We start from the raw sequence: 25,476 nt of genomic DNA on the forward strand, positions 1-25,476 counted from the left end.
GCTCCGTCTACGGCGGCCGAGGCGGGACAGAAAGCTTCAAAAAGCCCAAACCGCGCGCTTAATAATAGCCTGTAATAGCCTACCACACACTGCATCCAGACTCAGGGCCGTTGCTAGGAATTCTGGGGGCCCTTAAAGAATACTAAAGTGGGCACCTAACTTTTCCAGTTTTTTTTTCTTAGACTACGTATGTAGGCCTATTATCATTTTTTATTTAGCCTACTTTGTTTTGATGCTAATGCAGCATTACTATGAGTATTAGTCAGGGTCTTATGCAGAATAAATCATACAAAGATTAGACTACTGGGGTTTTTTTGGGCCCCACTGGGCACTGGGCCCCTAGAATTATCATAACCTTTCTCCCCTATACAACGACCCTGCATCCAGTAGGTTGGAACAAATAATTTGGCCCCTCATTACTCCTGTCCTCAGACAAGCAGATACCAGATTCCCCTTGGAGTTTATTGACAACATGATTGATTATTTTAAGTCATTTTTGATGTCACCCATTATCTGACAACATGAGTAGGCACAGGCATATTTGCTATTAAATATAACATTTGACCGTTAGTCAAATAAGACATTTGAATAGGCTACATGGGCTCCAAATAATGATGATAAAGGTAACAATCATTATAATGTCACTGTTTCTGACATTTTATAGGCTATAAAGTAAGCTATAAGTAGGCTACCTTAACTGGCTGTAGAAGATAATCATCGACATTAGGCTACACTTACATTGGTTTTCCTACAATGGAATAAGAGCACACCTTCCACACATACTATATTATCCATGGGCTAATAATAACAATAACATTCTTATTATTATTATTATTATTAGTTTGTTGGTAAATGGTCACATACTGTTATATTATTTACATAGCTACTCAGGAACTTTTGTGTTTGAGGAATTTGTATGATTTAACAGCATTTAGTGCTTTTAACCAACCAACATTTATTTGACAGGTACATTTCTTATTTTGCAGCTTCGACCTTGCGCATGAAACACAGACTAATTATACTAGTAATTATGACATATAAATCCCTGTGACTCACAAAATAATTGCCGGAGACGAGCATTGATCCACATCATCCTCTCCGGCTGTGCGTAAAAGCGCCGTGCGCGCAAAGTGATCGTTAATGGATCCCAGTTGCGCAATGGCGCATCATCAAAGAAGACGCGCGGCTCTCGTCTCTTTTGGTATTTAAAATAATCCAGCAGAGAGGTGCAGACTACCTGCACACACACATAGCCTACTTCTTATTATCTGGAAGCCAGGCTCGGAGGATTCATCTCTTTGAAGCATATTGGAGTGAAATTACGCACAGGCTGCACTGATGGAGATTGTTAAAACTGTTCTGATGGTCGCGCTGCTTCTCACAAATGTTTTCTGTCAAGAAATGGACGTTGACATCTGGAGAGAAAGCAACAAAGAGGTAAGACTTCTTCAGCTACACTGACTTTATTAGAATTTAAAGAAAGAATTAAAACTTTTCTTTTCAAAAGCTCTTGTAAAGATAATTTGTTTGGCTCAGCAGCTATAGTGGATATTGATCTCAATACAAAATAAATGTTCAGCCTCTCTATTTTAACATTATGTCTGTTTTACAAGAACCGATGGCCCAACTCTGGAGTACTTCCAGACATATTAATGAGAATGATCAGAAAACCAGGACCACGCCAGTATCTGGGACTCACGGGGAAGAAAGACTCAGGTAGGACTGTTGAATGTCACAAGAATGAACTGTAGTCTGTAGCTATTCATGTCTCATGAGAGAAAAACACTGCTTTCTTTCTTTATTGCTTCAAACAGTTAAAACGCAGACGGCTCGTAAACGTAAGTATTGTTATCACTGTGGATAATTTTACATTTCAGGATATGGAACTGTAATTAAATACAGGTTCAGTCATTATGGTTTGTTGCAGGGCATAGATTTCAAACCTTCGTGGGTCTGATGGGTAGAAGGAGCTTTGAGGATCAAGGTATGATTTATTCAACTGTCACATAAAAAAAAAAGAAGAAAAAAAGTCTTATTTCAGAGGAAATCTGCCTAGTAACAGCTGATTTCATCCCTGCAGGAGCCCTGTAAGCTGCACAGAGGACTGAAGACCACTGAGGAAAACTTTCAGTTTTCTTGCTTCGTTCCATTTTTAGATTGATCAGCAAAAAATGTATTTTGTTCAGTCAGTCTGTCATTGCTTCATAAATCTGTCTCATAGTGGAGTTTGTCAGTGTTGGCGATGCTGGTGACACTTTGTGGTCAACAGAGACACCTAGTGGCGAAACACTGAAAATATCGGAACATCACTCAAACTTGGTGTAACAGCAGTTAAAATAGCATCATGTGAATTCCTATCATTTCACCGTGACTGTGCATCATCATTTCCCACAATAAAAACATCTCACCTCTCAATATCATCACAGGTTTATTAAGTGACTTTGTACAATACAAATGAAAAATAAAATTAAAAATATAGAGATGGAGTACATAGCCAAAGCAAATTGCGGTGTTGACTCTTCATTTCCCACTGACCCTTTTTCCACAGAGTGACTGAAATATCGTTTTCTTTTTCAACGCGTCCAGGATCACTGTCACATGTGAAAATGTGTTTGTTTTCAAACAGTGGACGCTGCTGTCAAGTCTCTGAGAGTTTTCTAAACATACAAAAGAAGTTATTACTTCAGCTGGCTCGGTATATATAAAAATAAACTAAAGTGAAATATAACACTTATGACGTTATAAATGGTGGTCCAAGGCTAGTGGAGATAGCGAAACACAGAGGAAAGAGAAAAGCGTTACATTTCAGAAAAAAAGAAGCTTTTAGCCATATTTTATTTTTATTTTATTTTTTAGAAATCTATAAAAAAAGGCCCAAGGTTCGTTTTTTTTTTATTGTTTTCTGTTGACACCATTTAATTGGATGCTGTCGCACTCTGAGGAGGGGGAGGAGGGGTTACGGATTACCAGGTACACTCAGAACAAAAAGGATTAGTTAATGCCTTGTCCTCGTCTTACTTTAATACATGATAGAAGATCAGGTTAATGTTCATATACTGTTACTGTCATCTTCTCCTGTAAACAAATATCTTTCACCAAAACTTGATTGTACAACAGTCGGACATGACTCGTGGGTATTATCTTCTCCGTCTTTACTCTCCGTAAAACTGTTTACATCAGTTATTTAAAAGCAACCTTGGGAGGGGAAACGAAGAGAGAGCAGCAGGTGGGGGTGGGGACAGTTATAACAACAACAATAATAATATCAATAATAATAATAATAATAATAATAATAATTAAAATAATAATATGGGTTTGGCCTTTTCTAAAATGGGGTTATTCTTTCAGCTGTTAAGGTAAACACATTCTTTGATGATGATGAGTCCCGAGGCAGTGAGGGGGCTCTGTGGTGGTGGCTCTCGCTGTACACCCCCCACCCATCCCCCTCACAAAGCCACAAATACCCCCAGTACCCCCCTCTAGTGGGTGGGAGCAGGAGCACAGCTGTGCTGGCAGACAGAGCAGGGCCAGAGGAAGAGGAGGAAGGGGAGAGAGGAGGAGGAGGGGGGAGGGGGGGGGTAGTAGTAGGGGGAGGAGGAGGGTGATGTCAGTGCCACACAGTGGTGTCCTGACCGGCAACGTTGGCAAACAAAAACAACTCAATTTGGGGTGGTCCTGCCGACTGTCTTTAAAAGATCTTGCCTTTCTTTTTGTTTTTCTCCAGAGTCCTGCAGGAGAGACAGAGACAGACAGACAGAAGGACACACACCGTCAGTCAGGATGAAAACAGACACATCGCTTTGTGAGTGATGTCTGTAGTGAAGCAGAGTAAAAAGCAGAGCTGTCAAAGTTCACACGTTCACACTTTAACACAAATACATTATAATGTCTCTCTTTTTTCTTGTTGACACATGGTTAACAGACATGCTGTTATTTTGGCTTCTGACCTGACACTTTATCGTCTGAATCAGTCGCTGGAACTGGGTCATTTCACAGTCTCTGTTAACAGTTCCCACTCAGATGAAGCTGTCGTGTGATTATTTGTTTTTTTTTACGCTAAATGCAGCGAGACCTTTGAGGGTTTCCTGGACAATATTTGTCATTGTTTTTGCTTCATGTCTTATACAGTTAGATTTGCATAAAGCAGCATATTTGTCCATTGTTAAACATTTCCAAAAATCCCTTGAAGGTACATTTTGAACAACTAAAAATGTGTCATTGTTGCTCATGATCTGTCCGAGCTCTGTTGTTCTGAATAACATTCACAGGTTTGGAAACAGTACAACTATGTGTTGCAGTAGAGAAGTGCGGAGTCATCTCCAGAGAGATAAACATCGTGTGGTGCATCAGAAATATTCTTCCTGCTTCTCAGGGTGATTACACAGGCCGAGAGCTGCTGCACTTATTTGGCTGTGTATTGTATATTCAATTCAAACTGTAAAGATTACGTAATGCTGCGCTGTCACTGTGAAGCTCCATGACCTTCTCTGACCGAGGATGTGTCTGAATGATTGGCCATTTACTCTGGAGTGCAGAGTTGCACACTCCCCTGACACCCATCTATTTGACTGTCCCAGTTCTGAGTGAGTGCACGTATCACTGCTGAGTTCCCTCAGTAAGAATTACAGACACTGGCGTCCAATGGCACGTACTTTACTGTGTGCTGCTGACCGTCCCAAAATGCACTGCTGCAAGTGTCTATCATTATCATTATGGTAATGACGCACAAAGACAAGGAGCCATAAGTGAGCATTTACTGCTCACAGCAGAGTAGAGAGAGGTGACTGAGTGAATGGGCTGTGCAGTGGGTTTGTATTTGATCGTGCTCTTTGATTCCTGTCATTTTGTCCAGCCTCTGTGGAAGTTGTGTTCAATCAAAAACATAAAGACTTGTACAGAACCGTGTCAAAGTTTTCAGCATTTTAGCGCTGGATTAAATGTCTGGTTTAATCTAAGGCAAGAACTAATAAGAGTTTAGTAAAACTAGGTTTAAAATGAATTAATCCAGGTTTAAAATTAAGACGGACTCTGATGGACCATTTCAAATTAAACTTAGCTGCATTAAAGAGAAAAAAAAGCACATTATAGCTAGCTAGAAAACTTCCAGCATACCAGTGCTTAAACAACTGTTGGCTGAATTAATGGAACACTATTGTTAAAATGTAGATGATAAAATCCTGTTCAGACAGTTTCCTGTGTGAACTGGTATCTCAACAAAAATTCATCCTCATCATGAGTTACGTGTCTTTTACGTGTCTTTCAGTTTCCTCAGAGGAGCTCCAAATGTTAGTTGATCCATCTCAACAAGGCAGCCACTGTTGAAAATGAAACCTCCTGGTGGTTTGAAGTTAACCCCAGACCACAGTTTACACTAAAGGTTTACATTTTGGTGAATCACAATTTCATTTCATCTTAGTTTAAAGAGGAACTAAACCCCTAAACCACTATTTTCTGCTGAAAACAAATATATTTGGGTATGAAGTAGTGTTGTCGATTGATTCTGGTCCAAACTCTTGACATTTTAGTCAAAATATTTCAATTTGGTGTATTTTGTAGTAAAAATGTCAGGAGGCAGATGATGTTTTGGAGGCAGCTTTCGTCACGGGCCACCGGCTCCCCGGCCAATCAGCAAACAAAACCAAACTGAGTTTAAAGAGGGGTTAAAATTGTATCTTTCTTAGTTTAAAAATAGTTTAGTGTCACAGAATTTCAACTTAAATCCTGATTTAAGTTGGTCTGTGTGTATGAATAAGTTCAAGTGTGCAGTTTCCTAAACGTCTGGTTAAAGCATGCAGAGTGTGACGGTGAGAGCGGCTCCTACCTGGAGGCCTCCAGTTTCTGCTGCTCCAGGCGCTGCTGGGCCTCCCAGTTCGCTCTCTCGTCCTCAAACACACGTCTCTTCTCCTCCAGCTCCTTGTGCTGAGCTTCCAGGTTCTTCTTCATCTGCTCGTGACGCCGCTGAAGCTGCAGAGACACGGGCAGGAGGGAGAGAGGGTCAGCGCTTTATACTGAGCCAATACAGTCCAATGTTATCAGTTATACTGCATATAGAGAGATAGAGTCATACAGAGCCTTTAGAACCGAGCTTTGACTTGATCTTTCATTGAATTTACTGGGGCAGATTACTGTGCCACATATCTCACTACAAGCCATTCTAATACTTGTGTTACTGATACTTTCAAATCAGTGATCAGTAAACACAGCAGCGCCTTCACACAGACTTCATGTAGCGCTGTTAGAGGAGGAGCCTCTCTTTTGTTTTTTAGGTATACATAGATAATGAACAGCACATCTATGTAAATGCTTGAATGAACAATATAACAAATACATCAAAGCACAGTCATATACAGTGGCATGCAAAAGTATGGGCACCACTGGTCAAAATTTCTGTGAATGTGTGACCAGTTAAGGAAGTGGAACATTAAATGATCTCCAAAAGGCATGAAGTTAAGCATGAAACAATCTTTTGCAATATTTTAAGCAATATCAGTGTGTTATTTTAGTTTTCTTTAGTTTTAGAGTGAAAAAGGGAAACAAAGCAGCAGCCTGCAAAAGAATGGAAAACCCAGGAGACTTGAGCTCTCATAACTTTGACCAAGGTATCAGACAAGATATTTACTATTTACACACTGTGATAGTTTCCAAAGGGGGGGCTACTAGCTACTAACTATACAGGCTGGCCAAACCTTTGCTGAGGGCCCTTTTCCTTTTCTGTCATTTGGAAAATGTAAAAGATAAAATATAAAAAATGGTAGAGAATGTTACATCTGTAACTTGATGCCTTTCATCATACACTTGCTTAACTGTTATACATTACATTAACAGTTTTCATGCCACTGTACATTAATAATAATAATAATAAATTAATAGAACAAAAATATAGATGGGGGGGATCAAAGGTGTGGTACAAATAAAAAGAAAAACTTTTCATAATGACTCAGTAATGTTGCTTTGTTTTAATCAAAGAGATTTAATCAAAGGAGCAGGACTTCTCCTATCAGCAGGACTATATGCAAAGTGCAGGCATCAGCCGGCCTGGTGTAAACAAATTTAAAGCCATGTTCTTGTTGCACAACTATTTGTTGTCAAGGTGAAGTTAAGTGTATTCATATTTTACTTGCCTGTTGTCCTGCTTTGTTGCAACAGAATCTCATTTCAATGCAATAATCTCAACATGTGGAAATAATAAAAGGAGGTAAATTGCTCCATGTGCTCAACACATATTTGAACAGTCTGCCTGCACATTTACATGTAAACGGCTTTTATCTCAAATCTGCCTGTTGTTGGTGAGGAGAGCAGCAAACACAACGTTCACTTGAACAAAGCGAGGGCATGCTCTCATACAGCTGCTTCGCGCTTCTAACCGCCGACACGCGTCAGCACGGGAGGGAGGAAGGAGCTCAGACGGATGAGTAATTTCACAAGCGCATGAACTGCAGTATTCATTAACACAGTGTGTGTGTGTGTGTGTGTGTGTTTTACCTCTGCTTCAGAGTCTTTGAGCTTCTGCACTTTTTCCTTGACTTTCATCTCAAACACCTGCTCCATCTCCATCTCCATCTTCTTCATCTTAGCCACGTGCTCTCGCCTCTCCTCCTCCATCTGGGCCAGAGGACTCCTACACACACACACACACACAGATACATGCACAAACACCTGATTTAGCTGGGGATAACACTATATCACATGCACCAGTCTACTCATCTATATGCTGATACGTTATGAACAGTCATTTTATCCATCACTATGTTTAGAATTTTGTCGTACTCCAATAGGACTGTTAAATACTGGAATTTATGATTTTATTTTTGGTTATATTTGACAAAATAAGTATTTTTATCATATTCTGCAAACTGAAATCTCATTTCAACAACTCCACCTGAGGTTGTTTTTGCGAACAGAGAGGATTGCAATTCTTTACAGAGGAAGAAGCTGATGAAGAGAGAGTAGGAGGAGGAGGAGGGAAAGAAAAAGATGGATTCTGGCTTTTCACACCGGAGCGCAGCGGTAGGGGTCGGACACCTGAGAACATGCCAACTGGATCCCAAATTGTTTGGACTGGTCGACTAAACTGGTGAAAGTTAGATTTAGAATTTTTCTCTTAAAAGAGCAGCCAGAAAAACAGGAGGCTGACTTTAAACTTCACCCCCACCCCCACCCCCAGTTCCCCAAAGAAATACAAACGGTCGGGGTAGAGGAGGGAAAAAGGCTGAGAGGTGTGAGGTTTTAGGAATGACGGGATCCAAGAAGGCTGTGAAAAGAAACAGGAAACCAAAACCCAACCACAGGACATTTCTGGGAACCAGGAGGAGAAGGGGCCCAAAGGCTAATGCAAGGAACCTGTGAACACTGGTGGGGGGGTTAGAGGTTAGTGCGGCTCGACAGGACGGTTTGTCGCAGTGTGAGTGTGCAGAGACCTGACCTGAGATACACGCAGAGGTTACCTGGGATTAAACTGATGGAACGGATGGTGGTACTTATCACTGTGCTTAAACAAAAATTTAGTTCAAATTAAATGTGGTAAAACTCTCATTTCGTTACTTTAACTAAATTCTTATCATTTCAATCATACGTTTTATTTATATGACACCAGATCATCACATATATCACATAAATGAGGGGTCATTCAGGGGCCATAGCAATTTGATCTCAAGTGGGCCGGACCAGAAAAAAATAATAACATTATAACCTATAAATAATGAGAACTCCATATTGTTTCCATATTTTATAGTGCAAAGACGTACAAGTACATTATTATTATTATTATTATTATTATTACATTTAATGGACTATCATTTTACATAACACTATGAACCTGAAATTTCTGGAGAAAAATACATGTAATTTTAACAATATTATTTTTATTATATCATTTATTAAAATATTATTATTATATTGTATTATTATACTTCTATGTAATTTTCAGACTGGGAAAATTCATCCTCCGGGCCTGATTGGACCCTCTGGCGGGCCGGTTTTGGTCCATGGGCCGTATGTTTGACACCTCTGATATAAAGGCGCCTCTACAGGTCATTATATATCATACATACAGATCCCCTGTGTTGTGTCATAAACAGTGGTAACCACTCCAAACATCTCAGGTGCAGGTCTCTGTTGTTTGTCCAAGCAGCAGGGCTAATAAAAGCAGCGGTGGAAAAGACTCAAAGGGTTTGTTGTTGGGAGGGAAAATGTAAAGCATCACATTCATGGGTGTCACACTAGGCTTTATATTTATAAAAAAAAAGGAAGAGCGGCAATTCACAGTCCCCCCCCGCTGTTCCTGGAAAACATTAACGTGAGAGAGGGGGCAGTGGGAAGTGGAGGGGAGGAAAGCTGACCCCAGTCGACGGGGAGGAGAGAAAACACCCAAAATGCAGCCAACATGGGAGAACAGAGGAAGGATAACATCTGAAACAAGGCTCTGAAAAATAAGTGAAAAAAAAAATGACCACTTACATTCCTTCAACTGTGTCAAGTCTAAAAAACAAAAACACATACAGTCACACGCACGCGCGCACGCACACACACACGCACAGACACACACAGCATGCAATGATGAGGTCATGCACTAAAAATAAAACTACAGTCTATTAGGCGTGTTCTGTGACTCAAACTAATTTCTCACTGCAAATGGAAAAAAAAAAAAAAAAAGAAAGCTGAGAAAAAAAAAATTAACGATGTGGGCTTTGTGAGCTGGGTGTCAAATACATTAGCAGTGTTGGTCAAATGTTTAGCTGTGTGTTAGCATCGGCAGCGTGAGGCCTCTATTCAGCTGTACAGCAAAAAAAATCAGTGGCATGGTTTTATGCAAAAGTAGTACGGTGAGATTAAGCTCCAATCAAAGCAAAACCATTGATTGATTCTCAGGCAAAATCACAAACAAGAGGACATGTGGTCGACGAGTTACGCCCCCAACCTTGGCTTTTCCAGTTACCTGGAACCTGAATACTTGAATAAAATAGGATAAAAATAAACAGTTTGTCAGCTCAGTGTTCTGCGATGACACATGTCTCCAACACGCTTTAAGTTGTGGGACGTATGGTCACAGGTTCCTGAGCTGCAGCGTTCAAGAGTCAAAACTCAGTGACCTTCGACTGTCAACATCTTGCCACTTCATCCCCGAGTACCAACTTTGGAGGATTTCCCTGCAGGCATTCCTCATACAAGATGTTAACTTGTTCAACACATTAGTTCCAACACATCCTGTAACATCTGCATCTGTAGATTCCATTAAACACAAAATACATCTGAAATCGTGTGTCCTGTGCACTTTGTTTGTTGCTATGTACCAGGTTTGGGTTGGCTGGCGTTTACCCAAATTTGAGTTTGAAAACAGAGTCGGCTCTTTAGAATAATGACTCACCCTGAGAACTCGTGGGAGGAGAGATACTCCTCCCACGTGCAGGAAACATTAAGCAGCATTTGTCTGGTCACAGAGTTCAAACCCAAATTCTCATCAGCTTGAAAAAATGGCTTCATAAATTGTGTTCTACACAGTCATCTGCAACGGCTGTCTGTAGTGTGCTTGGTCCAGGACTTACTTGGTGGACAGTTGTCCTTTGGCCCTGTTGTTGTCCACTCCGTTGTAGGTGACCGCGGCCAGCTTCCTGCTGCGGTAGTTTTCATAGTGGACGTTGTTTGTCACGTCCTTCAGGTCCTGCATGTGAGTTCTGGGGACGGACGACAAGGAGATCAGCAAGATTTAAACTGCAGGGCAACGTTTCACCTGCTCTTGAACTGAAACTACTACTGGCTGTCACAATTTAGTCTACGATTAATTGCCAAACAAATAATTGCGATTAACAATTTGTCCTTTTTTATGATCATTTTATGCCACTATTATGGTATAAGCCTACATAGTTTAATAATACACAGACAACTTTTATTGGCTTTGCTACTAAATCCATGATGCTAATGTCAACAGATGCTCATCACATATTAGAAACTAAGCTCCTCCAGATAAACAGTTTGTAGCTCCACTCATGTGTCATTAAACCACAGCAGAAGAAAGGGGCGCAACGTGATGATGTCATCAAAAGAGGACCAGTCAAACCTCAAACGGCGGAAAACGACGAGGAAACAGTGATAAAATATGACATTTCTGATAGTGTCATCCAGCTGTTTTTATACAGATGAATGGAAACAATTATAGCTATTCTGCTAAATGATTGCAGTCAGGCGATTATGTAATAATTGTGACAGGCCGACTACGGACATTAAGTTATTCTTTGGTACTAAAAATGTCTTTTACTATCAGAGAACCAGTACCACTGCACAGTTTTATCAGAGCCTATGTTTATCCTCTGCTTGGTGAGCTCATGTGTTTATGAACTATAAATGATACATGTTCTTTATGCTGCTTGTGTCTCTCAGTACCTGATGAGCATGTCCCTGAGGATGGTGAAGTCACAGTGGTCACTGTTTTCAACTAGTGGGGGGAAAAAAACAATAAGAATATCAGTTAAAAACAAACACCCAGCACAAGGTTAACATCTCAGACTTGATGCAGTGGACACAAGGCATCATGGAAACATTCACAGATCAGGTATAACATCATGACTAGTGCTGCACGATTAATCTAATCGCAATCGCAATCGCGATGTCACGCCGTGCGATTACGTAATCGCACGAAAGAGTGCGATTGGCGATTTAAAGTCTACATAAATGTGCGACCGCGTGAGCCTGTAAACGGGACTTTAACTCCTGTAGTGTGTGGAGCGGAGCCGCTAATGTGTGCAGCATAGCAGACTCCGTCAGTAATCATGTGACCAGCAGGTCTGATCACGTGACTACCCAGCTGGCAGACAGCGCTCCGTGTGCTGCAGGACCGTCTCCCCGTGATTACAGCAGGTGTGGAGCTTTAGCGTCACGGAGCGAACTGTGTTTTCCTCCGCAACATGTGCAGTGCGTTTAAAAAACGAGGAGGTATATGCCTGTTGGGGCGAACGACCAGAAAGCTCCGGTGTTTGGTTTTCTTTTAACTGTCTTTTTTATTTATTTTTTATTTTTATTTTACGCCACACTCATTTGCCGTCTCCTCTCGTCTCCTCCGTTGTGTGTGTGTGTGCGCACGCGCGCGCGCACGTGTGTGTGTCTGTCTGTCTGTCTGTCTCTGTGTTACCTGTGTACCTGTGTGCTGTGAGAGGAGGGAGGGGGGAGAAAGGCATTGTAATAAATGATGGCATCGCAGTAGACTATGAAACTGCACAAAAAGTTACCTATTTTTATTTAATACAAAGATACTGTAAGGAAACACTTATTATTTGAGAAATACACTCCTAAAATATGGTTATTTCCTGTGCTGTGCTTGATAATCAAGCAAATAGACTCCTTACAGCATTAATTTACAATATCGTAATCGCAATCGCAAATCGCAATATTTTCCACCATAATCGCAATCGCACATTTTTATCAAATCGTGCAGCACTAATCATGACCACCTGCCTAATATTGTGTTGGTCCCTTTTGCTGCACTGTGCATTCTGACAGCTTTCTATCAGAAGCAGCAGTGTGAGCAACAAGCAGCCTTCTCTCCCCACGTGTATCAATGAGCCTGTGGCCGCTTCACCACTGTTCCTTCCTTGGACCAACTTTTTGATAGATCCTGAACACTGCAGACCGGGAACAGCCCACAAGAGCTGCAGCTGCAGAACATGCTTCTAACGCATTAACTTTGAGGACAAAGTTGAAGTCTTATTTATCGTTCTTCATTTCACCTGTCCGTCCTCATAACGTGAGGCCTGATCAGTGTACGTAACATCCACTTCCTGTTTTCTGGTACGCTGTCCTTTCATTGTGATTTCAAATCTTACACAAAATCTATTTACATGTTGATTAAACAAACATATAATTAAGTCAATTTCATCATTTAAGTATCTTCAGTGTGGGACAGTTCCACAGACGGAGCGTTCATACCTTCTGCGACCCCCCAGGGGTACTGCCTCCCTCTGACCCTCTTGCCGTTCACCTCAATGATGGTGTTGCTTCCTACTACAGCCAGCGGCAACTTGTCCTGACGAAGGAACAACACGTGGGTTTAGTCAACTGCGTTGTAATGAGCCGGTACACTCGGTGTGATGTGATGTGAGGGACGTACCTTGATCTTCTTCACCAGCCTGTTCTCCTCTTCGTCGTCCGTCTCGGGGAACTCGTAGATCTTGATTTTGTGCTCTTGGATTTCCCGCATGATCTGGTGCAGGACAGGAAAAGAGGGAAAAAGATGAAGATCGTACTGCAGTTTCATTGCAACAAAGTCTATTACTTGTCTTTATGGCTTCAAAGCATCACTTCTAATCCATTTGCAAACTCCCTGTTCTTGTTTCTGATTTTTGTCTTATTCTTATTTCTCATTCAATATCTTCTTAGATTTTTTTTTTTTTTTTAGTATAAACTGTAATTCTTTTGTGACTCTCTCATTTTGTTCAGTGATTTATTTATTTAATCTTATTTTTTTTCCATTTGTAAGCTTGAATATCACTAAGTTGACTAGTAAATTGATATCTGGCCGTTTGTGGATTAGCTGGGGCTAGGAGAGCCTTGTCTGTGTTTGTGTGTATGTACAAGTCCTGTAATGTGTTTCATTGTATTTCTTTTTTTCTTTACTTGACGTTGTATCATTGTATCATTTTGCGGAAGGACCCCCTCGAAAATGAGATGATTCATCTCAAGGGGCTATCCTGAATAAATACATTCAAATTCAAATTCAAAGAGAACTTAAATTATCTGGAGGAAACATCATGTTTGCAGTTCATACAAAATGATAATATGTCTGACACACACAAGAGTAACAACCAAGCACAGTACAAACACTTAGAAATCTGCTTTTCTTTTAGCTGTACATTTGTTTACTTAGCAGACAACTTTTGACACAGTTTGGGACATGTAGGTCAAAGCTCTACAAAACAGCTGCAACATCCCAGAGGTCGTTCTCTACTTGACTTTGCGTCAGGATGTGCAGCGCTGCCATCAGACCCATGGCTACAGTAGGGGGAAGAGAAAAAAAAAAACAGAGAGATGGTTTTCCTGCAGCAGTGTGCAGCTGTGGAAACCACTGACCTGCTTCTTGAACTGTTGGCATTCCTCTGGAGTGAGGGTGTCTGCTTTGGCGATCAGGGGGATGACATTGACTTTCTCATGCAACCGTTTCATGAACTCAATGTCTAGGGGTTTCAGTCTGTGGACGGATAAAGACACAGCTTCACATATACGGTTACCATCAAGTCACGCAGAGACGTTGCGCAGCTATTGATGAGTTTACTGCAAATATCCTGCACATTAATGTATGAAACTATAAATCGAGGCTGGTGTGGAGTCTGGGCTTTTTGTCAATATTGGAATAAAAGGAGATATTTGGGGGTTTTAGATTTACACTTCATCACCGTTTCCATGGTTAGCTCCTTCTTGGACATCAAACCAATGAATGTAGGAAAACCAAATATAGCAAAGTATCTGTGACTCCTGACTGATGTTTGTAATGTCTAGGAAAATGACCCTGTAGTCGTGAGAATGGCCTGCTATTCTTGGCTGTTTTTTTTCCCCCCACTTAAATACAGTAACTAAGATTTGACGTTACTGAAGCTGTGAGTTATGGCTTTATATTTTACTGTATTCTGTTATATAATACACACACATCTTTATCTGATTCTCCTATGGCCTTGTGGAAACATCCCTCCGAATCAAACTGTCGAGCAGAAGCAGGCTTTGTTGTTTTTAGCGGTTGGGCTGGGGATGCATGATGTTTGTCATGGAGCCAACATGGAGGTCAATATACAGCACAGAGCTGAAAGCATGAATGCAACAACTGGTTGTTATTAACTGACAGAGGAGCAACAGGACAAGCAACTCCAAAGCCTTTAATGGGGACCCCGCTGACATCATCACCAACTGATGGGTCTGATAATCCAAACATATCTGGCTCACAGCAGTAGTACACATCCACAACCTACTAAACTATACTACATTATTTAATCATTTACATCTAAATAAATTAAAAACCTGCCAGGCTGTGGATTAACTAGGTCAAATATGTCCACCTCCAATATCCACTTCGATCAAGCCCATTTCCCAAACTGTCTTATACTGTACAAATACAAGTGAGGTATTTATGTGTAGTAGAGTTCTCAACCTGAAAATTAAAGGTCCCATATTATGAAAAACAGGTTTTTTCTGGTCTCTACATACATAAACTGATCCTCCCTGAGCCTACCAACTCCTAGAATGAGGAAAGCAAACGGGTCCTGCATCGACTCTGCAGCCCAGCGACTGGTAAAACGCTGCTCATACAGGCTGTTCAGACTCAGCTCCTGTGGTGATGTCACGACGGGAGTGAGGCCGGCCCCTCAGCGCGATAAAACGCCTACCACGTCTATTTCTATGGCTGCAGTGCACAACAAGAAACTCCTGAGCTCAACTGATGAAATACCGATCAATTTTAAGTCATAAAGTGGTAATAATCTTTGCTGTGTACAGTAACCATGTTACTTAAAGGTGCAGGCACAGAAACAGCTTGTTCTCAGTAGAGCTCATTTGAGCGACTTTTAGACAGCCGTCATTCAGGACCACGGATCAGTTTGGGGCAATACATTTCGAATACAGTTTAGTTGGACGTCTGACTGCTGAGTAAAATTGATTAAAAAGAGTATAATATGGGATCTTTAAAACCCGTCCTGGCCCGACTGGCAGGTGTTGAAGCCTGGACCCGACCTGGTTCGACTTTTCTACTCTACCATCCATGTAAGAATTAATGATGTGATGAAACTTTAATGACCAAATCAGACTGGACAATAATATCGAAGGCAGGCAGGAGATCCATGTAGAAGCCACACAAACAAACAAACAAACAAACAAACAAACAAACAAACACAGAAGCCCGATGCCCGACCTGACCCAAGTCCTTAGCCCATATATTTTCAGCCTGAACAACACGGTCCAAACCCGTGGGTCTGGTCAGCCTGACCCTATGAGAACTCTCAAAACAACAGAGCTCGTCACAAAACAAAAACCCACAACATGGCCACATCTTCACCAACCAACAGCTCAAAAGCCAGAGGGATTTTGTTCATGTAGATATAAAACAGAACATGTTTGACATTCATGCATGAAAGAAACTATAATATTCAAAATAATTATAAAATATTTCATTGTTTGTGCATGAGTTGACTGGTCATTGCAGCTCTATACAACACCCATCAGCAGAATCAGCAGCATGCTGATGAACAAAAGGGCAGAGTTGGAAATAATCAGTATTCACTCAAAATGTTGCATCAGTGATGCCCTCCTCAACTTCAATGTACAACAAGATGTGTACAGAATCAGATGTGGATTTTTGTTCATATTTATATGAGCTTCTATTTCTTCATCTGTCTTCTTTTATGTAGTTCTATACACATAATAATCAAACTTCCCTAGTGACGCTCACGACCGGGTTGAACCAGTTTGAGAACGGCCACGTTTGATGATGTAACAGAGGCAGATGTGGGTGACCATCGCTTCCTTCATGAGTCACCATCAGGGTTGCTGACCATTCACTGTTAATGTACAATAAGATCTTTGACCGTTTCCTCCGAGTTACCACTGTAACAGTTAAAAAGAAATCCCCAGATAGCAGTCCCATCTGAGCTCGTCTCCTCCGCTGTGGCTCCTCCCACAGTTAACAGACTGTGCACCAGACTCACGCCACAGCATGTCGACATGTTGCCATTTCTAAATACGAACCAGTAGACGGGCTGTCAGCTGAGGTAGACCCAGCCTCTTTGCTTCATTTTGAGGTTTAATGCCGGCATGCGAGCAGTAGCACGGCTGCTCTCATCAGAAGCAACCCTTCTCTCAGTGATCAAACGATGCTTATGCTCTTCTTTGATCTGAAGAAGAAATTTATGGATTCATAACTGGAGTTTTTTATGTGTTCCTACTTCTTAGATGAGCAGGGTGTTGTTTGGTCTCCAACGATAGTTTCACTGTACTATCTGTATTTGTAAATGGATTACAGACAATTTTCTATTCTAAACAGTACATTTTGATGGTGACAGTTAACAGTGTATGGTCAGTTAAGGAGCGTCAGCTGTCGGTAAAGAAAAAGGTGAAAATAAACTTTTCTAATACTGTACACAACAAAGACACAACAAGAGTTAAACACTGAGACGGTCTCATGTTCGAGGTCCCTGTTGTTGCTGTGTGAGCAGTCAGCTGCTGTTATGAGGGGACGCTCTGTGCATGTCTGTGAGAACATACGCCGCACATCCTCAAGGCTAAAGTGCTGCTTGTGTGGGGACAGAGAACACGCTTGTACAAACACAATGTCTCGCGGAGGACGGACGGACGGACATAAGATGAGGCAAGAGGTGGAGGGGGGGGGGCACACAATGAGAAAGGAGGACAGAGGCTTCTTCACCGTTTACAGCGATCCGTGGTCAACAGTTTAGAGGACATGATGTGAGCGCATGCTGGACATTTGCATATACACAAATGGAGCAGCTCCACAAAGACAACACAAACAACATTATCCGGCCCCGCGGTGACAAACACCAACATTTCCTGAGGTCAAGAGACGTGACGATGATGAGGGGCAAACGCTGTTACTAACGTCATTCTAAACTGATATAGGTTTAAAAAAAGAGGGTTATTGACCGAATACCAGCAAAAGTTTTTTCTTTGCTTTTTTCACAGCAGGAAATAACTGCTTGAGGCCTCATTTTTCAATTTCACTACTCCCACACTTTGACTAAAATCGCACACCACACAAGAGACACACACTCCTTAAGAGGGAGACAAGAGCCTCTGAGTTGTCCAATAACTATAGGAGATCTGGTGGCTTGTGAATAATAAACATTGAAATTAAAATTCCTCACAGTCGTCTCTTTATGAAACATTTGGCAATCGGTATCATCTGCTGGGCTTTTCGCCAACACCGCCCCCCCCCCCCCCCTTCTCTCTTTTTTCCCCTTCTTACATGCCTCAAGTTTTAACCCTTGTTTTGCAAGAGGAGCTGACTCAGTCTCACGTTATCATTTACAGTAAAGGCCCCGGAGGGTGGAGAGGAGATGGGAGTGAGACGACACGCGCACATAACTGCACACGTACAACCCACGGCCTAGTAATCTAGTTCCACCACAGCGCTGGCTGCAGGCTGTTCCAGGAGCAGCCGAGGGGCTCGACACCTCGCTGAAACGTTAAGGAGGAGCTTCGCCGTCTCACCGCCCTTGGAGAACACAAGGATCTGGACCAGCCACCTTTGGCAGGGACGCTTCCTGACCTCTCGTTTCCCCTCCGCACACTCTTTTTTGCTCATTTCCTTCCCCTGTTCATTCTTCAGTGAATCCTTAAGGCCTTTCACCATGAGCAAGGCGGTGGCACTTTGACACATTGATTCAAACCGGAGCAGCGTTTACCCCCGACTCGTTGTGCTTTAAAGGAGACATATTATTGTCCCTTTCCACAAATTAAAATAGTTCCCAGGTGTCTTAAAGACATGTCCGTGACATGCTTTGGTCAAAATACCCCAAGGATCAAACATCACAGCTCTTTTCATCCTCTCAAAACAGCCCTGTTCAGAACGGCTGCTTTCAGTGCCTGTCCCTTTAAATGCAACATCAGCCACTGCTTGCCCCGCCCCTTCTACCGGTCCCAGGTAGGGGTGGGATTATGCAAATTCGAGTCGTAGTTACATCACTGGATGACAACTGAGGAAACAGCTCATAAAACCACATGGATTTCAACCGAGGGAACCTGCACATTACAGATTTTCTGATCAATTCTCACATTTTGGGGTCCGGAAGGCAAGACAAACACCCAGATATATGTTAAAGAGCCTTCAAAAAGTGATATTTCCATTATATGTTCCCTTTAAATAAGAGCGTCCGATAAAACAGTTGCCTTGTGAACTCGTCTCCAGGACTCACCCGTGTCCCGAGGGGGCGATGAAGTACAGGCAGCAGTGGATCCTGCTGTCAGGCATCTGTCTTCTGTTCACCCGAGATTCTGAGTTCAGGTAGTCTTCGAACTTGCTGTCTATGTGGTCGATGATCGGCTGCCAGCTGCAAAACACAAACAACAACTTTTGGCGACAAACAAGAAGAGACGGAAAGACTCATTCATTTAGAGACGGTGGAGAGCAGCTTTGACTTTCAAAACTTTGCAAATGAGGGAATGTCATGCGAGCGGCAGTTTGTGGTGTTTCTTACCAGTTGCTGTTGTCGACGGCATCTCCGAACCCCGGGGTGTCGACTATTGTGAGCAGCAGCTGGACGCCGCCCTCCCTTATTAAAACTTTGGACTGCTCCACCTGACACAGGAGACAGAACGAAGGGCACATTGTGTTCACAGAAACGCCTTTGAAACCAATCTACTGAAGGAAGAAGGGGCAGTATGGAAGGCAAAGGGTGCAATCATTAATACCGTTAATAAATCATTAACATCGTACGCTAATAGCGGCTCGCTTATATAGTTCACACAGAAAACACTTGAAGCGAGCGGCATGTAGTGACACGCCACCTCACACTGTGCAATTAGCCAACTATGCTGAGGAACGAGAAGGGCAAACAAGCATCTGGAGATAGCGGCGCTGTCAGTCGGGAGGAAGACAGATAAAGTACAGCACCTGGAGCGCTGCGAGCTGAGGACAAGGTTGCGTAATTAGAGAGGATGGAGATAAAATCATTTACGGCAGGAGCTGCATGAGTGAGCTGACTTGTTCAGACCATGAGGAGAAACTGAGGATTCACTGCAACCGTCGCAGCATGGCCGACTGTCCTGAGTCAAATCAGATGACAGCGGAGTTGTGTCTGGTTCAAAAAAAAAAAAAAAGGCACACAGCCCACGCTTTTCCCTGCGTAACCCATGATCCTCTGCTTCTCACAACATTCAGATGTTTACTCCGTCAGATAGGCAGAGATAATCCTCGGATTTTAACAGATAAGTCATTGACACTGTAAAATCGTAAATCACACAAAAACGCTAAGAATTTAATGTGACTGTATTTGTCTGGGTGGACTGAGAGGCAGCACATACTTGAGAGCGTAATAAAAAACAAACGGATAATTAAACAGGTATGTGCGTCGCTGAAATAGATGTTCTACGACTCAGAACAGGAATCTGTATTTGTTGGTTCTGCGGCCACAGTGCTGACCATGCTTTCAACTGAAATGGCAAAGTTGTGGTTTGAGCGGTTGCCAAAGCTGTGTGAGTGTGCCATTTGTCAGCGCTGATATTTGGTCTACTTAATGTTGACTCTAAAAATACTGTTGGCAACTTCCTGTCCCTGTATCTGTGTATTTTATTTATTTATTTATTTGGGGGGGTTCTTTTATTCAGGGTTCCTACACATTTGACATTTCCAAATTCCATACTTTTTTCCAGACGCTAATTTCCAGACTTCTTGATAAAAAAATTCAAATAATTTGTGATATTTGAGTAAATAGATGTGCATAATATTAAAAAAAAAGAAGCATGCAATTAATCATTTGTTTTCATTATTCTGAATGTGTAGTATATGCCATTATGTAACCAAATCATTTCCAGGAGATTGTAGCTACGTACAATAGAAGTAATTAACCAAAATAACTTCAGATAAGACCAAACCCAGATAAGTATTAAGATAAATATACAGTAGTTTCAATTTTCCATACATTTCCAGACCTGGAAATGTATAAAATCAAATTCCATACTTTTCCATACTTCCCATACTTGTGTAGGAACCCTGTTTGTTGCTCAAAGACAACACTTTTTTTATCCAAAACGTACCTGTACAGTCTTTTTGATTCGATGCGATGGTCCGGGATACTCTGCTGAATACAGGTCTGTTAGGAACAGAGAGTTGATCAACGTGGATTTGCCCAGGCCGGATTCACCTTGAACGAGAAAGACAACATCAGACAAAGTGTTGCAATGAAAATGTGTTTACAAAAATTACAAAAGCCCTACCCCTTCCATCACCTCCCATTATTCCCTACACAAAGATCACTGTGGACATCTTTAAGGCAATCAAAGGGCATGTGTCTAGCCGGGGATGAGACTGACATTTGCCCAGGACATTAATCCGTTTTGGTTAACAGTTAAAGGCTAAGGAAACAACGCGGACAAGTGGCCATTGTGCGCCTAGTTTCCAAGTTCCCAATGAAAAGGATCATTAGTGGAAATGACCACTGGCACTGCCTGCCTTGGCCGATGGCCACAAGTCAATATTTAACGAGCCACCATTTATACCAAAGCCACAGTCAAAGGGTAATGTGTGGGGACGCGTACCGATGAATTTATTTGTCCTGCGTTTTATGCCTGACATGTAGCCATCTGTTACGGGCGTGTGCTTGTTAAATTCGCTGCAGTATGAAGAGATACCCGTAAAGGAAAAAAAAAAAAAAGAAGAGCTGCAGGAGAATGTGTGACCTCAACGTGCCGTTGGGTCATGTGTTTCATGAGCCATGGACTGACGTGACAGTCGCTGTGCTCGTACCAGTCCCATCGCTTCCCTTCCTCCATCTTTCATCCTCTTTTCCTCTTTCACACCACACTGTGTCGCATGGTGGGGACATGTGGGCCCACAGCTCATCAGAGCCAAGAAAAGCTGATTTTATTTTCAGTGTGTGTGTATGTTGATGGAAAAAGATGATAGCATAAAAAACAATAGCAAGTATTTAACTACAAACAAGCCCAGAAGAGCTCCTCTACTTTCTAGATGAGAGGCCTACTGTTTTTTTTTTAATCTTTTCTGCAATTATTGCCAAAATGAAGCCTGTGCGTTGCAAACACACTGAAGCACTCACAGGCCCCAGAGGACCACTTGATCACCATCCAGCAGCTTTTTATAAATAACACTTGAGAGGACAGGAACAAGCAAATTCCAAGTTCCTTGTCATTGAGCTCGATCTAATGTAAGCCAAAAAAAAAACAGCAATAAAGAAACTGCTTGCTAATATGTTTGGGAATTGATTAACAGTACAAAAAAAAAAAACAGAACTTTGTGAGAAACCCTGAGTGGTGTGAATGCAAAGGGAGATGGGTTATTCTTAGAGGCATGCTGGGTACGGATTCTGTTCGTCCCACCACAGGAAATGGTTTTGACCCGGAGAAACATTTTCCCTCCAAACAGAGACTGATCAGCCGAGGAGGATCTTGGCACGGCGTCAACCACCACATCCAAGCATTTTAAAAGAATGTCCGCATTTCTGATTCTCCGAGTGCAGCTCTAGATAAAACCCAAATGTTTCCGTCCTACAGGACAACGCTAAGTGCTTGGCATTAAGAGGAATACAAAGAAGAAGAGCGATGCACCGGCCCCCTCCTCTCTGACTCAGCAATTAATACTACAAAGCTGGGGGCATGTCCCCTGTGTACAAATATAGCTGCAAACACACACAATCTCTCCCTCTCTCGCTCTCAACAAGAAACCACAACCAAGGACTTTAAAATGCCAGCCGCAATGAATACAATGAAATGATTCACATAAAACAAGGGCAAACAGAGAGCTGAGCAGCATGTGTTCTTACCCACGACCATCAGGGTGAACTCAAAGCCCCTCTTGACAGACTTCCTGTACACTTGGTTGGGGAGGCTGGCAAAGCCAACATATCCTTCCAGATTCTTTTGTTGCTGTAAGACAGGGGGGGAAAAAGATGCAAACGTTACAAACCATACAGAGATTTTATCTAGCACCTCTGCTTTAGATGCAAAGCTCAAAAAGAAAAATGTTATCACCCATTCCCACATTGCTGTAACTGAAACACTCCCAACCTGCTGACCACCTGAACCTCATTGTTCCCAATGCAGCGTTTCCTTTCCCATCCATCGATATGTTTGCAGTAGCTGCCGCAATATCAACATTGACCACAATATAGATTTTCTATTGGGTTTTTTTTTTTTCACCATTTCAAATGGCCAAAATATTATCTGACTGTGCAGCTGTGCCAGTGCAGGGAATTGATTTACCAACCCCCCTCCATTCCCTGCTGCTCTCATTCTTTCAAACAGACCGACAGTGGACCTGGCTGTCACGGTCAAGAGTGGCTCAGAACAACAACAACAACGTATTTGGTCTCTGCAAACAGAAATGATGCGGGTGTTTGTTTGGATGGAGCAGGCAAGCCAGATCCAATCATGGGAGGTCACATGAGACGCTTGTGTGTGGAGATGCATTTTAATGGCAGGTCTGAGCCAACATGCTCCGGGCTGCCGAGCTTCTGATCGGTTCAACCCCAAGATGCATGTTAATGCCGGTATGAACGGGGCCTCTGTGTCACAATCGCACTGACAACGGAGCCGTCTGTCATGGTCAGACAGGCAATCAGGAGCCGGCCCTGCCGTAAACACTAATACTATGAGAAACACTGCAATGTTGCTCTTTAAATCCCCCCCCCCCCCCATGTAGATTCAACATCAGATAAATCATCATATTGTAGATATATCACACTTAGACACAGTATAATATTCAAATCAAAGATGACACCATTATATCAAAAGGATGAACACATCATGACATACATGCTTAACTGTAATTAAGCATGACACAGTTGGCATGCTGGCTTCAATTTAATTATGCAGAGCTGAACACTGAATAAAATCGCTGAAATAAAATTACTGTCCAATTACTTTAAGTATGAGGATAATTTCTCTACTTACAGCTGTTGTATGCAGATCATAGTGATGTGGTTCCAGCGTGCAGGAAGAGCCAGCATTTCCAGGGTCGCAGAGCCAAGGGAGAGAGGACAAACAAAAAACAAAAAAAAAGGCAACAGAGAATCAATCCCGGGCCCATCTGATGATAAACACGCCATTCTGTCTCCAGATTCAGTTTCCCAAGCTGTGAAGCCTTGGGCTAAAATGATTCATGATCTTCACTACTGTAACAACACAGACAGTTGGCCTGCGTGGTGCATATTCCACTCCACTTGCTCCTTTAATGTCAGCAGCACCATAAAGTAAGGCCCATTCATTGTTGCAGCTTTTCCTTATGGCCCGTGGCTAGGAGAGCATCTCCTGCCCACCAACAGCACAGCAGCCCACATGTCTTCTGCGTGAAAACTATGTCTTATGCTAATTTGCCTAAAGGATGTGCAGCAAATACGTCAGCAGCATCAGCATCCTGGAGCCTCAGGAGATGAATCAATGCTTGTCAAATGTGTTGTTTTGCTGGCAAACAATTACATCAACATCTCTAAAGAAAAAAAAGATGATGGGGAATTAGAGGACTATCATTTGAAAAGGAAATCTGCCGTTTTTCCTTTGCGGCAATGTCTGACAGGTCTGCTAAAGGAAGTGGTGGCAGGTGGAGGAGGACCAGGCTGCAGTCTGATTGTGCAGGTTTTATAATGCAAAGGTTTTATAATGCAAATCACAATCTGACTGCACGAACGCAAATGAACTTAAAAGTCAAAACGTGAACTCTGAGGTACTGCATCAAGTATAATCCAGATTAAATGCCAGGCTTGTCCTCCTTGTACCTAAACCGTGAGAGAGCTTCCTGGTTTGGCCTTGATTGTCTAACCTAGATGTTCCGATCATTGCAGTTTCATCAATGTATTGATCTCGCACTAATGCAGCTGTGATCTCTGACACACAGAGAGAGAGGGAGAGGGGGAGAGAGATGCAAGGAAGTGGTGTTCTCCCCATTCAAAGAACCATTTTTTAAAATGTCTCCCTGGAAAAAAAGTGATGCTGTAGACCACTGACTATATTCTGCATCGTGTAGGGGCAATACGCGTTATAACAAGCCCAATAAAGGAGCCCTGCAGCTCACATAAAGTGACGCTACATGTCGTTTCCTCCCTTAGGTTCAAACAAGTTAGCATTAACGAGGGCTGTTTAATCCAACATACGACGCTAAATTAGCTAAATCCAAATCTTTAAGAAACACTTAAATCTGAGCGTGGCAGAAATATTAACGTGGCTCGTTTTGGTAGACCGTAACACACACAAGAAACACGTTTAGAGAAAGACTTTCTTTAAGAACTAAGGCAGGAAATGACACTCCCGTTAGGTTATGCAGCCTGCTAGCGAAGCAGAGGCTAACGGTTAGCTGGTTAGCAGCCCATCCAACTGGAGGCGGATGCCTGGGCGTTGGTGCTCAGACAACTGGGGACGCGAGATAGCGGTAAAGCCAAATAGTTCAAACAGCCGGACCAATGTTAACACGAATAATCAGTGTTGTAGTTTAAAAGGTATATTCTTAAAAAATAAGTCGTGCCAGTAGCCTAGAGCAGCAGTCTTACCCATAGCGTTGACGCTCCCTGCCGCCTCAAATACCGATCATTCACAAGCCGACATTCCCCTTCTCGCTGCTTTTGGTTGAGCTACGCACTATGAGGCGCGCAAAGCCCCCCCGGCGCAGCGAGACTACGGCGAAAGTCTGACGTAAACTGTACGTGAATCCCAGAGGGAGGCACGAAATTTGTCTCGCGAGAATGTTTTAATTCCTTTGAGTACCGGTACATTCTCGCGACAACCAACCCCTTCTGCTCTTGGAACTTGCGAAACCCCCCCCCTCAACGA

General features: G+C 42.4%; 2 protein-coding genes across 3 annotated transcripts; one reads left to right on the forward strand and one right to left on the reverse strand.

The window, feature by feature from the left end:
* Positions 1–1,156: 1,156 nt before the first annotated feature.
* LOC146971543 (protachykinin) lies at positions 1,157–2,010 on the forward strand. Its single transcript, XM_085802386.1, has 4 exons — positions 1,157–1,437; positions 1,614–1,716; positions 1,815–1,838; positions 1,928–2,010. The coding sequence occupies exons 1-4, from the start codon at positions 1,339–1,341 to the stop codon at positions 2,008–2,010; spliced, it is 309 nt and encodes a 102-aa protein (XP_085658512.1). The 5' UTR covers positions 1,157–1,338.
* Positions 2,011–2,611: 601 nt separating this feature from the next.
* septin7b (septin 7b) lies at positions 2,612–25,261 on the reverse strand. 2 transcript variants are annotated; one of them, XM_085803534.1, is made up of 15 exons: positions 25,197–25,261; positions 23,608–23,609; positions 22,479–22,581; positions 20,737–20,843; positions 19,179–19,279; positions 18,897–19,031; positions 14,056–14,173; positions 13,097–13,189; positions 12,916–13,012; positions 11,377–11,428; positions 10,542–10,670; positions 9,457–9,477; positions 7,483–7,618; positions 5,822–5,964; positions 2,612–3,728 (listed from the first exon to the last, which is right to left on the reverse strand). In XM_085803534.1, exons 1-15 carry the CDS (start codon positions 25,198–25,200, stop codon positions 3,689–3,691), a joined length of 1,281 nt encoding a protein of 426 aa, XP_085659660.1. In that variant the 5' UTR covers positions 25,201–25,261; the 3' UTR covers positions 2,612–3,688. The 2 variants fall into 2 exon arrangements, with proteins under 2 accessions (XP_085659660.1, XP_085659659.1); XM_085803533.1 differs by lacking the exon at positions 9,457–9,477.
* Between the last annotated feature and the right edge of the window lie 215 nt (positions 25,262–25,476).

Source organism: Trachurus japonicus, chromosome 16, assembly GCF_045865225.1.
Source record: "Trachurus japonicus isolate A0001 chromosome 16, Traja_1.0".
Lineage (NCBI taxonomy): Eukaryota > Metazoa > Chordata > Actinopteri > Carangiformes > Carangidae > Trachurus > Trachurus japonicus.

Excerpts from the sequence above, each read along its gene's own strand:
- septin7b (XM_085803534.1), bottom strand. Across the intron at positions 19,280-20,736 it reads GAATCAAAAAGACTGTACAG|GTGGAGCAGTCCAAAGTTTT; the intron begins GTACGTTTTGGA and ends CTCCTGTGTCAG. Across the intron at positions 7,619-9,456 it reads CTTGACACAGTTGAAGGAAT|GAGTCCTCTGGCCCAGATGG; the intron begins GTAAGTGGTCAT and ends GTGTGTGTGTAG.
- LOC146971543 (XM_085802386.1), top strand. The coding sequence starts at position 1,339 with ATGGAGATTGTTAAAACTGTTCTGATGGTCGCGCTGCTTCTCACAAAT. Across the intron at positions 1,717-1,814 it reads CACGGGGAAGAAAGACTCAG|TTAAAACGCAGACGGCTCGT; the intron begins GTAGGACTGTTG and ends TGCTTCAAACAG. Across the intron at positions 1,839-1,927 it reads AACGCAGACGGCTCGTAAAC|GGCATAGATTTCAAACCTTC; the intron begins GTAAGTATTGTT and ends GGTTTGTTGCAG.